This window comes from Canis lupus, chromosome 34 (genome assembly GCF_003254725.2).
Source record: "Canis lupus dingo isolate Sandy chromosome 34, ASM325472v2, whole genome shotgun sequence".
Lineage (NCBI taxonomy): Eukaryota > Metazoa > Chordata > Mammalia > Carnivora > Canidae > Canis > Canis lupus.
The window spans coordinates 34,470,689-34,483,658 of NC_064276.1; the positions used below are offsets into that span (position 1 = coordinate 34,470,689).

The following is a 12,970-nucleotide window of genomic DNA, read 5'->3' on the forward strand; positions in this document are numbered from 1 at the left end:
ATACTTAGTGTCGTGCTTAGCTGCTTAGCGCCTAGTAGGGACTCATTTCTGAATAAACTGCCGAAGAGGGGGTTCTGACAAAATGTAAAAGTGGAATCGGAAGGATGCAATCTAGAACCAGCCTCAACCTTTATTTCCTTATAAACATAACGGTCGTGGCTTTATTCACAAATATGATTCCCACGGACCAGAGAGAAGGCCAAGAGCCAACAGGATGGCGTTGGGGGGAAAAAATCTCAGAAGAAACAAGGAAGTAAATTCCAGTGGGGACCGTCCTTTCGAATAAAGTCATGAGTAAACATCCGACGGTCCTGACACAAATTTTAACACAAAAAATGAAAAAATTTTTTTTTTTTTTAGATTTAGGGTGTCCTCCAGGACCAGCGAGAAGCTCACCCTAACACCTTAATAGGGTGTATCCGACTGTTTCTGCGCCTTTTTTGTAGGTCACGCAGAGTCACTGGCATCCTTTCCCTCCGCTGTACAAAATCTGGATTCGATGTAAATCACCGTATTAAGATTTTTCGGGTCCAGACGCAAAACCTTTTCCGGTGTAGAGCCCACCTTCCTGCGGTGATGCGCGTGCCCAGTGCTCCCTACAGGTTTGCTCCGCTGTGCTGCATCTTGTAACGCCAGGTGAGGATATCCCGGAAACTCAGCTACAGTCGGCCGAGGCAAACAAAACCCAGGGGGGTCCCTAGAGCCTTTCGGGTACGTAAGCTGACAAGGGGTGATCCTCCCAGCTCGAGAAACCTCCGCCGGCCGGGAGCCGCGGTGCACAAAGCAGCTGTTTGCACCCGCGGGGGCCGGAGTGACGGGGAGGATGACGGGAGAAACTACAAGCCCCAGCATGCAGTGCGCACCCTGGCTCCTGGAAACAGGCCCCCGGCGCGGCGCTGCCGGACCTCTGCCCAGACTGCGAGCGGGCCGCCGGCGAGATGCTGACTGTCGGCCCGCCGCGATGTCTGCATGAGGAAGACAAGCGGGGCGCTGTGAATGGGCCCCTAAGTCCCCCTATCCGTGGCGTTCGCGGTTTCGCCGGTGTGGGGGGTGGGGAAGACCCCGGTATGCTGGGAAGTGGAACCTCTGTGGGCCATTCTGGTCTGTGCTCGCCGGACTCGGACCTCCGACGTCCCAGAGCCTCCGGCGTTTCCACGGGACGCCCGGGCCGGATATGAGGTCGCCGTTAGAAGGAAGAAGGAAGAGGCGGGGCGGGGCGCGGTGACGTCCTTCCAAGATGGCGGACAGAGCGTGAAGAAACTGTCCCCCTTCGGATGGCTCTAGGTGAGTTCTTGTTTCACACACACCCCCCCGCTCCCGTCCCCCAGCTTGCCAGTCCCGCTCTCTCCAGACGCTGGGGCTTTGTGGGGGCAGATTTCTTGGGGTTCGAATTCAGGGCGGGGCGGAGATACTACCGTGGGAAGCCTGGGCGAGGCAGCCCGGCGCCGGCCTTGGCCGCAGCCTCTGCCGTGGGAGCTGGAGGTGGCGGCAGCTGGGCGAGGGGCAGTGCGGCCCAAGGCGGGAGAGCCCGGCTCCGGTTGTCCCTGCCCGGTGCGGCCCCGGGTGGAGGAGCGGGAGCGGGAGGGCGCGGCCTCCTCGGGGCGGCCGGCGGAGCCCTGACAACTCCGGGCTCTGCGCGTCTCCGCCCCCCGGGCCCCCGCCTCGCCTTCTGGAGCAGCTGTGTGCACCGCGGAGACTAACAGGTTGCGGTGACTTGAGAGCAATTTTAAAGAACTCATACCGTGTTGTTTTTTTTTTTTTTCCCCCACCATCTGTTCAAAGGAGTCATTTCTTAGTTCGATTTTTTTTTTTTTTTGCCAGCTCGCGCATGCGCCCTGAGCTTGAAAGTCTGAAGGTCCATCTGCTGCAAAAGCGTGTAATTTTGCGGTTCTCTCCCCCCCCCCCCCCCCCGCAGCTGGTGCAGTTTTTCGTTCATCGCCATTTATCGATGTGCCCGAAGCGCTGTGTTCGTTGGCCGAGATGTAACAGATAGACAGGAGCTTAGCCTTAGGCCTTCCTCCTAACTGTTGTCTTTGATAAACCAGGACTGGCTGTATTTTTGTCCGTATTCTGTCCCACGGCCCTTGTCCCCTTACCCGTTGCTTGGGTGAGACGTTTGATGAAAACTTAGGGTTACTGACTTCCTCGTTCTTTTTTGTCTTTTAGAACAAGGGGTAAAATTCCATTCTGGTATCAAAATGCAGTATTCGCATCACTGTGAGCACCTTTTAGAGAGACTGAACAAACAACGGGAAGCGGGTTTTCTTTGCGACTGCACCGTAGTGATTGGGGAATTCCAGTTTAAAGCCCACAGGAATGTGCTGGCCTCGTTCAGTGAGTATTTCGGTGCGATCTACAGAAGCACTTCTGAGAACAATGTCTTCCTTGATCAGAGTCAGGTGAAGGCTGATGGATTTCAGAAACTGTTGGAGTTTATATACACAGGAACTTTAAATCTTGACAGGTAAAGTACACATTTTTATGTTCACTTACAAAAGCTAGTCAGCAGTCTGTGGAACTTAACTGTATCTGTATTTTTCCCCATTCAGTCCCTTCCCTCGGAGTCTTCATCCATGGATGTGCGCATGCTGTTGTTGTTTCTCATAAAGAAGTCAGTATTGGGGCGCCTGGGTGGCTCAGTGGGTTAAGAGGCTGCCTTTGGCTCAGGTGGGGATCGCAGGGTCCTGGGATGGAGCCCTGCATCAGGCTCCCTGCTCCTCCGGCAGTCTGCTTTTCCCTCTCCCTCTCCTTCTCCCTTTTCTCCTCCCCCTGCTCATGCTCGCGCTCTCTCACATGCTCTCGCTAGTGCACTCACTCTCTCTCTCTCTCTCTCTCTCAAATAAGATCTTAAAAAAAAGTATTACTGATTTGGGATGGACATTTCTTAAACACAAAAAGCACAGGTGAAGAAAGAAGGGTGGTCCTCTGTGTTCGCTTAATAGAACTCTCATGTCTGACCTTAGATAGCAACGTGCAGGACTGCTTGCTGATCTTTATTCAGAAAAATAATTTCCTTGCAGTGTAAAGGGCAGTGACTCCTGTAATCTCTGTAGAGCTGCCAGCACTGATGCTTAACTCAGATCCAAGGAGCTAAAATGCGGTCTCTAAAATGCCTATTGCTGCCACTGTCACTAACAGGAATCTGATACTGCAGGCGCTGTGTGGACGAGCTAGATCATGAGTCTGAACCTAGTGCATTTAGGCGTTGTGGAGGGGAGAAGAGGGGATAATATCCCTGGCTCTCCTCTACCTCTTATGGGAATGTGAACATGACTGGATCATATTCTGATGGAAAAAGATGACGAGTGTTGGAGTTAGATGTAGCCTGTCAGTCACTGTGTTTCTGAGCAAGATGCAACCCCTGAGGGCCTCAGTTTCCCCATCTGTAAACACGAGATGGTGACAACTACCATGGTGCTGCTGTGAAGATGCAGGATTTCCTTGAAGGCCCTCTTCCCTGTGAACATTAGTTTCCTCTATTTTCTCTTTTCTACTCTCCTTTCTCTAACTCCACAAATTTTGGAGAAAACTTAGTAGAGAAACCAAAAGGAAACAAACCTCTGAAATTCTGCCACCCTCTGATAATCACGTTTAACATTTTGATAAATATGCTTTCATCCTTTTCCAGATAATCTCTGTATACACACATAGACGTTAAGCAGAATCCCTCTCTCCGTTTTACACGGCAGCTTATTGTGGAACTGTAGTTTAAAAAGCTAGAAACAGGATGCTCCTTAATCCTTTTGAAAAGGAAACATACACTCTGTTTGGAATTAGTTTTAAATTTTGGTGTAATGAAATCTTTGAGTCAGTTCTGTATGAGTTGATTAAAGGAACAGACAAGTGTTCTAGGTTAACCTACATGACAAATTATTTAAATTTACTGAACAGTTGACTCCACAGGTGCCTCTTATCTAAATATTTAGAATATATAATATAAAACAACTGTAAAACTAATAAATTTTGGTTGGTCTTCAATTTAGTGGTTTCCCTTTCTCTATTAGCTTTTCCAGAACAATTTTGAATTGATCTGAACACACTGAAGAGCAGCTTACTTTGAACCTTCATGCAAAGAACCAATGTGAAAGAGCCAAATTTTTGCTCAATCTTTTTTGGTACATATCTTTACTGGGAGCTAGTGGTTTGAGCCCAGTCACAAATATGAGAAGGCTTACATCAAAAGTAGGAAGTTTTAGAAAACAAAAACAAAAAAGTAGAAAGTTTGTACAACTTAGTGATTAAGCTTGGTGAAAAAAACAAAATAATAGAGAATTAAGTGGATTCACAGGCCAGATTTCCTTGGTCACCTGTTAGTTCTAACACATAGTGATCTTGTACAAGTTACTTTCTTTGGACCTCTGAGCCTTCCTTTGTATATAAATTGGGATTACTATAGATTGCATAGACATGTCCAGAGGATTAAATGAACTATTCATGTAAAGTATTTACCCATATACCTAACAATATGTAATGAAATGACTTTCAGGGACTGTTCAAAGATGAAACAAGTTTGCAAGCACTGTAACTTCATGCTTGTAAACATCAGATTATTTGTTGATGTAAACAAATACTGATTGGTGCTTTTAACTGTAACTGTGGTTATAGGCTGTCTACGAAATAGATGAATAATTTGTACAAAATACTGTATCAGTACTGAACACTTAATGTGCTACTCAGTGCTAGTTTCTTTTGTTCTTAAAGGCTACCAGACTTTGTTATGTGTTTGATGCTTCATTTTATGGAGCACTAAGTGTAATTATGATTTGAGGCCTAAGTATAATAAGTGATCAGTTTGGCTTCATTCTAGTGGTATCTCTCATTTATTGTAATTTAAGAATAGACTATGTAACAAAATTAATTAAAATGCCTAAGGAATAATAACATTTTTGGGAAGTGATGATGCTACTGTATACATGGCAAAAAAATATTTTGTATAAGAGATGAACAAGATTGTGTTTATATTTGTAGCATTTGTGCTATATCTTTGCAAATAGAGAATTAGTTTCAAAGGTCATTCATTATATATTCCAAAATTATAGCTGGAGGACATAAGAAAATAAATCTTTAAGTAATGTTTTTTCATCTAGAGGAAAGACTCCATTTGCAAATAGATAATATTCCAAAAGTTTTTTTATAATATGTTTAGGAACTTCAGGTATATTTTCCCAGAGAATAAAATATTCCCTATATTTGTGTACTTGTGATTAGGTTTTCAAACTGGCCTATAAACCTATTTAATCTATAATGAGCAGAGAAATGATTGTGTATAGAAAGAAAGGCAGTTTTTTAAAAGCCAGTGTAATGTTAAATTAAAAAAGAGGAAACATACAGGTGGCACTTGAAGTAAAGAAGCTTTCATTAGATGATGAGAAAATGGATAGAGATCTATAGATACTGGAGTATACATTCAAAGACCTAAGTGGTTCATGACACTAGTTAATTTTTTATTTCATTTCAAATTTTACTTTTTTTTTTTTAATAAAAAAAGATGTTTTAATAGCACTACATATTATCAGCCATGATTAAAACCATTTTCTGGCTCATATATATAATGAAGGAGGGTAAAAAGAAAAGTTTCTTCCTGAAGAGTTTAATATTATTTGGGGGAAATGGCAAGTAGGAAGGTTACTTGAAGGGTATGTTTGTGTGCATGTATATCCATCCTCAGATAACTAAAAGGGTCCTATTTTTGTATTAATACCAACTCAACTCTCAGATTTTATAGCTAAGAAAAATCAAAGTGCCCAGAGGTACTGACTTACCCTGATTAATTCACCTAGTAATGCCAGAGCCAGTGCTAGAGTAATCAATTTTTCACTACGTTGTAAACATCTGGGGGGCAGGGACTATTTGATATTTCTTAATATCCCTCTTAGTGTACCACACACAGTAGATGACCAGTAAATTTTGACTGGAACATTGAACAGTGTGAACTGAAGTCTTTCTATGTAATTCTAATAATGACAGACTCCAACTACTGAGGGTTGAGTCTCTCTCTCTCTCTCACACACACATTGGACAGTTTTTAGAGATTAGTGTATTCTAAATCCTTGTTCTTTCCAAGTATAATCAACAAAGCAGCAGCATTGGCATCACCAGCAAGTGTGTTAGAAATGCTGACACTTTGGTCCCACCACAGGCCTTACCACAGAATCTGAATCTACATTTAACAAGACATCTGAGTGACTCACGTGTGTGGGAAAGTTTGAGAAGCACAGTTAAAGTCCCTCACGGGAGCAGAGCAACTTGCTGTTGCCAGTCCAGGAAAGGTGCTTGCTATCTGAATAGGTCTCAGGATGAATGAGAGAAGTCAGCAAGTTGCCAACAGCTACTTTTGTGTTTCAAGTGTTTTTTAAGACATGCAGTAATTTTAACATTTTATTTTCCCCTAGTAGTACATATGTAGTATGTAACTATTCAAGTTCTGCAAAACGGAGATTTTTGCCTACACATATTCTGAATGAGTACTTCTGAATGAGTAAATGCATTTTTGTAAATCTGTTCTTTTAGTTATGTGTTTTTCATCATTCTGCTTCATTAGGTTTTGTGTGAAAAGACATTGAAATATATGTACAGCTCTGTTTCACAAAGTTTTTCTTTGCTCAGAATATTGTCATTTAGCCTTGTTTCCTTACAGTTGGAATGTTAAAGAAATTCATCAGGCCGCTGACTATCTCAAAGTGGAAGAGGTGGTCACTAAGTGTAAAATAAAGATGGAAGATTTTGCTTTTATTGCTAATCCCTCTTCTACAGAGATATCTAGTATTACTGGAAACATTGAATTGAATCAACAGACTTGTCTCCTTACTCTACGGGATTATAACAGTCGGGAAAAATCAGAAGTGTCTACAGATTTAGTTCAGGCAAATCCTAAACAAGGGACTTTAGCAAAGAAGTCTTCTCAAAATAAAAAGAAGAAGAAGGCCTTCAGCTCCCAGAAAACAGGACAGAATAAAACAGTGCAATATCCCAGTGACATTTTAGAGAATGCATCTGTTGAGTTATTTTTAGATGCAAATAAATTATCCACACCTGTAATAGAACAAGTTGCACAAAGAAATGATAATTCAGAACTCGAGTTGACATCAGTCGTGGAAAACACTTTTCCAGCACAAGATATTGTGCAAACTGTTACAGTGAAACGGAAACGTGGAAAATCACAGCCAAACTGTGCTCTGAAAGAACACTCTATGTCCAACATAGCCAGTGTCAAGAATTCTTATGAGCTGGAGAGCTCTGGGGAAGAGCTGGATCAGAGGTATTCCAAGGCCAAGCCAATGTGCAACACATGTGGGAAAGTGTTTTCGGAAGCCAGCAGTTTGAGAAGGCACATGAGAATACATAAAGGAGTTAAACCTTATGTCTGCCACTTGTGTGGAAAGGCATTTACCCAGTGTAACCAGCTGAAAACACATGTAAGAACTCATACAGGTAAGACTGGTTTGTGGGAGATACACTTGTTTATATGCTGTGGCTGAAACAATATTTTTGTATAGAATAAATTAATATGCAGTGTTGACTTTGTGACCAACATTTGGTATATACTTGCATTCACAAAGTATTTAGCATGTTAGAGTATTGAAAATTTCTTTGTAATTGTGACCAAGTATTTAATGTAATTGTGACCAAGTATTTAATGGCACAATTTAATTGTGACCAAGTATTTATTTGTTTTATTGCTGCTGATAACCCTGGGGTCCTAATGTATGAGGTCTTTCTACCATTTTCCCTCATAGTTAAACATAAGCTTGATTCTAGCTTGCTAAGTATTTAACAGAGACAAAGATTAAGAGAACTGAAAAAACTAGTTACAACTCAGGACAACTCTCAGACTTTGTCAACACATCTCACCTCCTGCTGCCCAGAATTTGTCAACTTCTGAATGTGTTTCTTTAGAATTACACATACTTTCATTCCTCAGCCTCTACATTTACCTTTGTTGGTACACTTAGATTTTACTTTTTAAGATGCAGTATGTATTTCTCTCATTGATCAGCTTTCACTATTATGAGTTGAGAAACTCTGATTTAATTCTACCATTGTTTTCAGTAGACAATCTGGAGAAAATCCTATTTGCCTCTTTATTTCTAGCAGTTAACATTTTTGAATACTGAGAATAGTACTGTTGATAAACTCTTGAAAGCTTATGTGGCTCAAGCAACTAAAACAAGATCTCCTTTTAAATATAAATTGTATTTGCTTGTTCTTTTAGGTGAGAAGCCATACAAATGTGAATTGTGTGATAAAGGATTTGCTCAGAAATGCCAGCTGGTCTTCCATAGTCGTATGCATCATGGTGAGGAAAAACCCTATAAATGTGATGTATGCAATTTACAATTTGCAACTTCTAGCAATCTCAAGATTCATGCAAGGTAAAAAACAAAAAAATAAGTTGTTTGATCTTTGAGTCTGTTGTCCACCACAGTCTTTTGAATAGACTACTTTATTAGCACTCAGGATAGTAGAGTTCTAATTGTGGCTCCATCATTAAATTTTCTTAGAATGGTCGAGGAACCAGAAGGAAGCCATGGTGACTAGAGAGGGATGATAAGGGAGAGAAATGAGATCAGAATGGCGATAAGACTTATAGATGGCATAAGGTTTTATAGGCCTAAAGCTTTTACTCTCGCGATTGGGAAGTAGGTTATGTGATCTTGCTTGCATTTTAAGGGGATGACTCTGGCTGCTGTATTAGAGGAAAAAGTGTAAGATTGTAAGAGTAGAAGCAAAGCTACCAGTTAGGAAGCTATAGGTAAAACTCAAGTGAGAGTGGTAATGATTTAGGCCAAAGTGGTAACAGTGGTAGAGATAAGAAGTTGTCAGATTCTGGACATATTTTTACAGGTAGAACAACAAAATTTGCTGCAGATTGGATGTAGGGTATGAAAGAAGCAAAGAAGAGTGGGATCAAAGATGATTCTGAGGCTTACAGCCTGCACCTGAGAAGATGAAATTACTATTAACTGAAATGGAGATTTGTGGGTAGAGCAGTTGAAGAGAGAGTACAGGCATTCAGAGTAGACATCTGAACATAGTAAACTTGTGGTGACTCTTAGACATCTGAATGGAGTTGTACATTGGTTATGTAAGTCTATAGTTCAGAGGACTGGTTTGAGCTGAAGATAGAAATGTGGGAGTCTTCAGCATATAGATAGTATTTAAGGCTATAACACTGAATGAGGTCACCCAGAGAATGAATGTGGATAGAAAAGAGATCAAAGGACTGAATCATGAGGCACTCAGAGGTGACTAGGAAGGAGCAGCCAGTATCGGAGGAAAACCTAGACTGCCCTGGAATCCAAGAGAAGGAAATTATTCCAGAAAGGAGCAATCAGCTATGTCAAATTCTGATGATAGGGAGGTGACGATTGAGAATTAACTATTGGATTTAGTAGAGTGAGAGGTCAGCAGTGCTCTTGACAAGCAATGTTAGCAGAAGCTAGTAGAGAAGAGATTGGTAAAGAAGAAATGAAGGTAGAACACTTGGAGATTCAAATTTTTGATAAAGGGGAGCAGAGAAATGGAGGAGCAAGAGGTCTAGGGTCTTTTTAAATATTGAAGACATTAATATATTTGTATGCTGCAGTACAATGAGATGGGAAAACTGAATGGTGGAGGAAATTACAGGAATGATATCATTAAGCAAGGGGGATACTATCTTAATTATGCAAATGGTAGTAGTTGGATTTAGATGAACTGTCACCCTCATGTTAGAGTTAACCAGAAGGACAGCAAATACATAGATGCAGATGGCCATAGGCAGAGAGTTTGGATGGTGGAAATTTTCTTCTGATTGCTTAAATTTTTCTCAGTAAAACAGGAAGCAAGGCCATCCACTAAGGATGAGGATGGGTGAGGAAGTGCTGGAGGTTTAAGGAAAGAATTTTGAAGAGTGAGTGAATGGACAAGTGAAAATAATTGCCTGTGGTATTAGGGGCACACTTGACAACCATATAAAGATGATGGTAAAATGTTTTTAACTGATCTTAGAACAGATAATAACCAAAACATTTATTTTTGACAGTATACATTGAAACTGTTGATTTTAAATACACGTTTTTGGACTGTTAAGATGAAATAAAATACTGTGTGAAAATTGTATGAAAAATGCTTATTATATAGGTTGGACCCAAATTGTTCTACTTACCAGCATGTACTTTATATTTATTTATGAATAGGAAGCATAGTGGAGAGAAGCCATATGTCTGTGATAGGTGTGGACAGAGATTTGCTCAAGCCAGCACATTGACCTATCATGTTCGTAGGCATACTGGAGAAAAGCCTTATGTGTGTGATACTTGTGGGAAGGCTTTTGCTGTCTCTAGTTCTCTTATCACTCATTCTCGAAAACATACAGGTAAGATTTTGACAGAGATGTTTAAAATAAGGAAAGTTGTAAATAAAAGAAAGAAAAAGGGAAATTGAACCCTTCAAGAAAATAGATTACAGACTTTGTGTTGTATATCTGTTGTGTTTGTGCTTGTTGAAACTTCTTGTGTTTGTGGTTTTCACATAAATATTAGGTTTAAAAGCAGACATTTTCTAGATAATAATAGTGGGTAGAATTTTTTATCTATCTTCTATGTATAGTAGAATCAGATAATTTTGACAATATATAAACTTGAGACATATTTTATGACCTTAGAAAAAATCCTTAGCCTCTTGTTTCACTTCTCTTGAATAAAACAAGAGTGAAATCACAGGGTGGGGGGGTGGGTTTAGGTGGAACATTGATTTTTATGACTTCTTAGGACTTGTCCTACGCAGACATTCTAAGATTGGTAAATTTAACGGATACTTTGAATGCAGAGTATCAGTTTTGAAGCAAATTATACTCAAAGACTTTCAGTTTGATAGGGTACTTTTTAAAATAGGTCTTTCCAAAATAATAATATTTCTCTTAATAATATGGTTAAGATAGGAAGAATTAAAGTAATGGATTGATGAATTTTTAATCTTGTTTGTAATCATATAAAAATTGAACTTCTTGCCCAACTCTAGTCTACTGGAGGATATTTGCAGAAATAAAGTTTTATTCTATGAAAGGGATCAGGTTACATGAACAGTGTAAAATAATTAATATTCATCTAAGTCAGATCACACTGAAGATACCTCTAAAATACAATATATAAAGAGGTTTTAATTTACATAAATTTTAGAACAGGTTACTTTAGATTATTGTAATTGATAAATATTATATTGGTATAGTACACCACTTCGCTATCTTTTATTTTCCATCTAGGTGAAAAACCATACATATGTGGTATTTGTGGGAAAAGTTTTATTTCCTCAGGAGAGCTCAACAAACACTTTCGATCCCATACAGGTCTGTGTTTAGGGAGAACGTATTATTTTTTGTTCTCTCTAATTTCTTTTTATGTAAGCCTTGACTTTAAACCATTATGGACTATGTGGTATCTAGTCTTACTCTACCTGTCGCAATATTTTAATGTATAAATATCAAGTTTTTATTTGCTTTGGTTTTTTTAGTTACTTGGAGTAGTATTAATTAAATTTGGTCTAGAATTGTATAGATTTTCTAATAGATAATAATAGTTCTTAAATGGTTTGGATTCAGTTACACAAGTGTATCAAGAAATGAAAAGGAATAGATAATATAGATAATACCAAGATAATATCAGATTATTCTCATCAAGTAATGTTCAGTTCAGTAAGCATATTTCCAGAATTTTAGTATTGCCATGTAAATACTAATATTTACAATATTAGTATTGTGTAATAGTATTGTGTAGTATGAAAGAAATATGGAACAAATAAATTAAAACGAAGGAAAATGCCATTTTGAAAATGTACTATTTTCATTTTTAAAATTATTCCTTATAATTCCTATTTAGAATAGTATGAGCACCTGGTAGATATTTAATAGTCTATGTTCTCATGCTCCTTAGTTTATAAAGCATTGAACAGCTCTTATTTCAAAGGAATTATAATTTTGTAGCATTTTATTGTCCCTATTTTTCTAATTTGTAAGCTACCAGAAAGCAGAAACTGTAATTACACATTTTTTCCCCCTTACCCTGTTCCTCTTAGGGTCTGGCATATAACTGACACTTACTAAATATCTAATAGAAATAAAAGAGTAAGTTAAATTTCTGTTAATGAAAATGCTCAATTTTCCCAGAAATTGGAGATGCTTTGTATAAAGAAGTGCCTAATGTGTATAGTTTCATTTCACTATATTATAACCAAGTGATTAAAAAGGTCCTTTGAAACTAAATTTAAACAGTATAGTAAATGTCTGCATTGTGTTCATAGACATTGATATTTTTGTCTTAGCTTCTAAAATATTGAGTTTAAACTTTTTAACTTGCTTTTCAGGAGAAAGGCCATTTATCTGCGAATTGTGTGGAAATTCTTACACAGATATTAAAAATTTAAAGAAGCACAAAACAAAAGTCCATTCCGGTAAATGTTTGTGTTTTATAAAAATTTGGTGTTCTCCTGTTGGTGCTATTCCTAAATTGTTGAGATGCACAGTATAACAGTTGAAATTAGATGTATGTTTTTGGAAGCTAAATATATATTTATTAGGAAGCTTTATAACTTGTAAATAAGTCACTAAGAATATCTTTCCATATTGACCTTCTAATAAACAGTACTTGAAATATTTCCTCTTTTAAAAAGCTGATTTATGAAGTTCAAGAATGAAACAATATTAAAAAATATGTATCATTATTCTTCATATTAGTCTGAGTTACCTAGGAATTATTAGTTTTTCTTCTCTTCTCTTCTCTTCTCTTCTCTTCTCTTCTCTTCTCTTCTCTTCTCTTCTCTTCTCTTCTTTTCTTTCGTTTTGTGAAGAAGGCATTATGAACCCTAATCCAGAAACATTGAATAGGAAATAGGGTAATGAGTAGTCCCAGATTGGTACATAAAAATGGAAAGCCAGACTACAAAATTTTAAATCTGTTGCTTAAAATGAATCCTTCAAAAAGTTGTACTGTGTCAC

The 12,970-nt window shown here is 38.8% G+C and overlaps 1 protein-coding gene across 15 annotated transcripts in view; it reads left to right on the forward strand.

The window, feature by feature from the left end:
- Nucleotides 1-1,144: 1,144 nt before the first annotated feature.
- MYNN (myoneurin) overlaps nt 1,145-12,970 on the forward strand; it is a 33,115-nt gene continuing 21,289 nt past the window's right edge. For 13 of the 15 annotated variants that reach the window (XM_049105805.1, XM_049105806.1, XM_049105801.1 and 10 more), the window contains exons 1-7: nt 1,145-1,284; nt 2,167-2,464; nt 6,638-7,431; nt 8,213-8,372; nt 10,179-10,357; nt 11,243-11,326; nt 12,340-12,426. In XM_049105805.1, coding sequence (XP_048961762.1) covers nt 1,275-1,284; nt 2,167-2,464; nt 6,638-7,431; nt 8,213-8,372; nt 10,179-10,357; nt 11,243-11,326; nt 12,340-12,426 — 1,612 coding nt within the window. In that variant the 5' untranslated portion in view covers nt 1,145-1,274. Of the gene's footprint in view, nt 1,285-2,166; nt 2,465-2,549; nt 2,612-6,637; nt 7,432-8,212; nt 8,373-10,178; nt 10,358-11,242; nt 11,327-12,339; nt 12,427-12,970 lie in introns of those variants that run through there. The other 2 variants (XM_049105815.1, XM_049105814.1) reach the window with 2 other exon arrangements.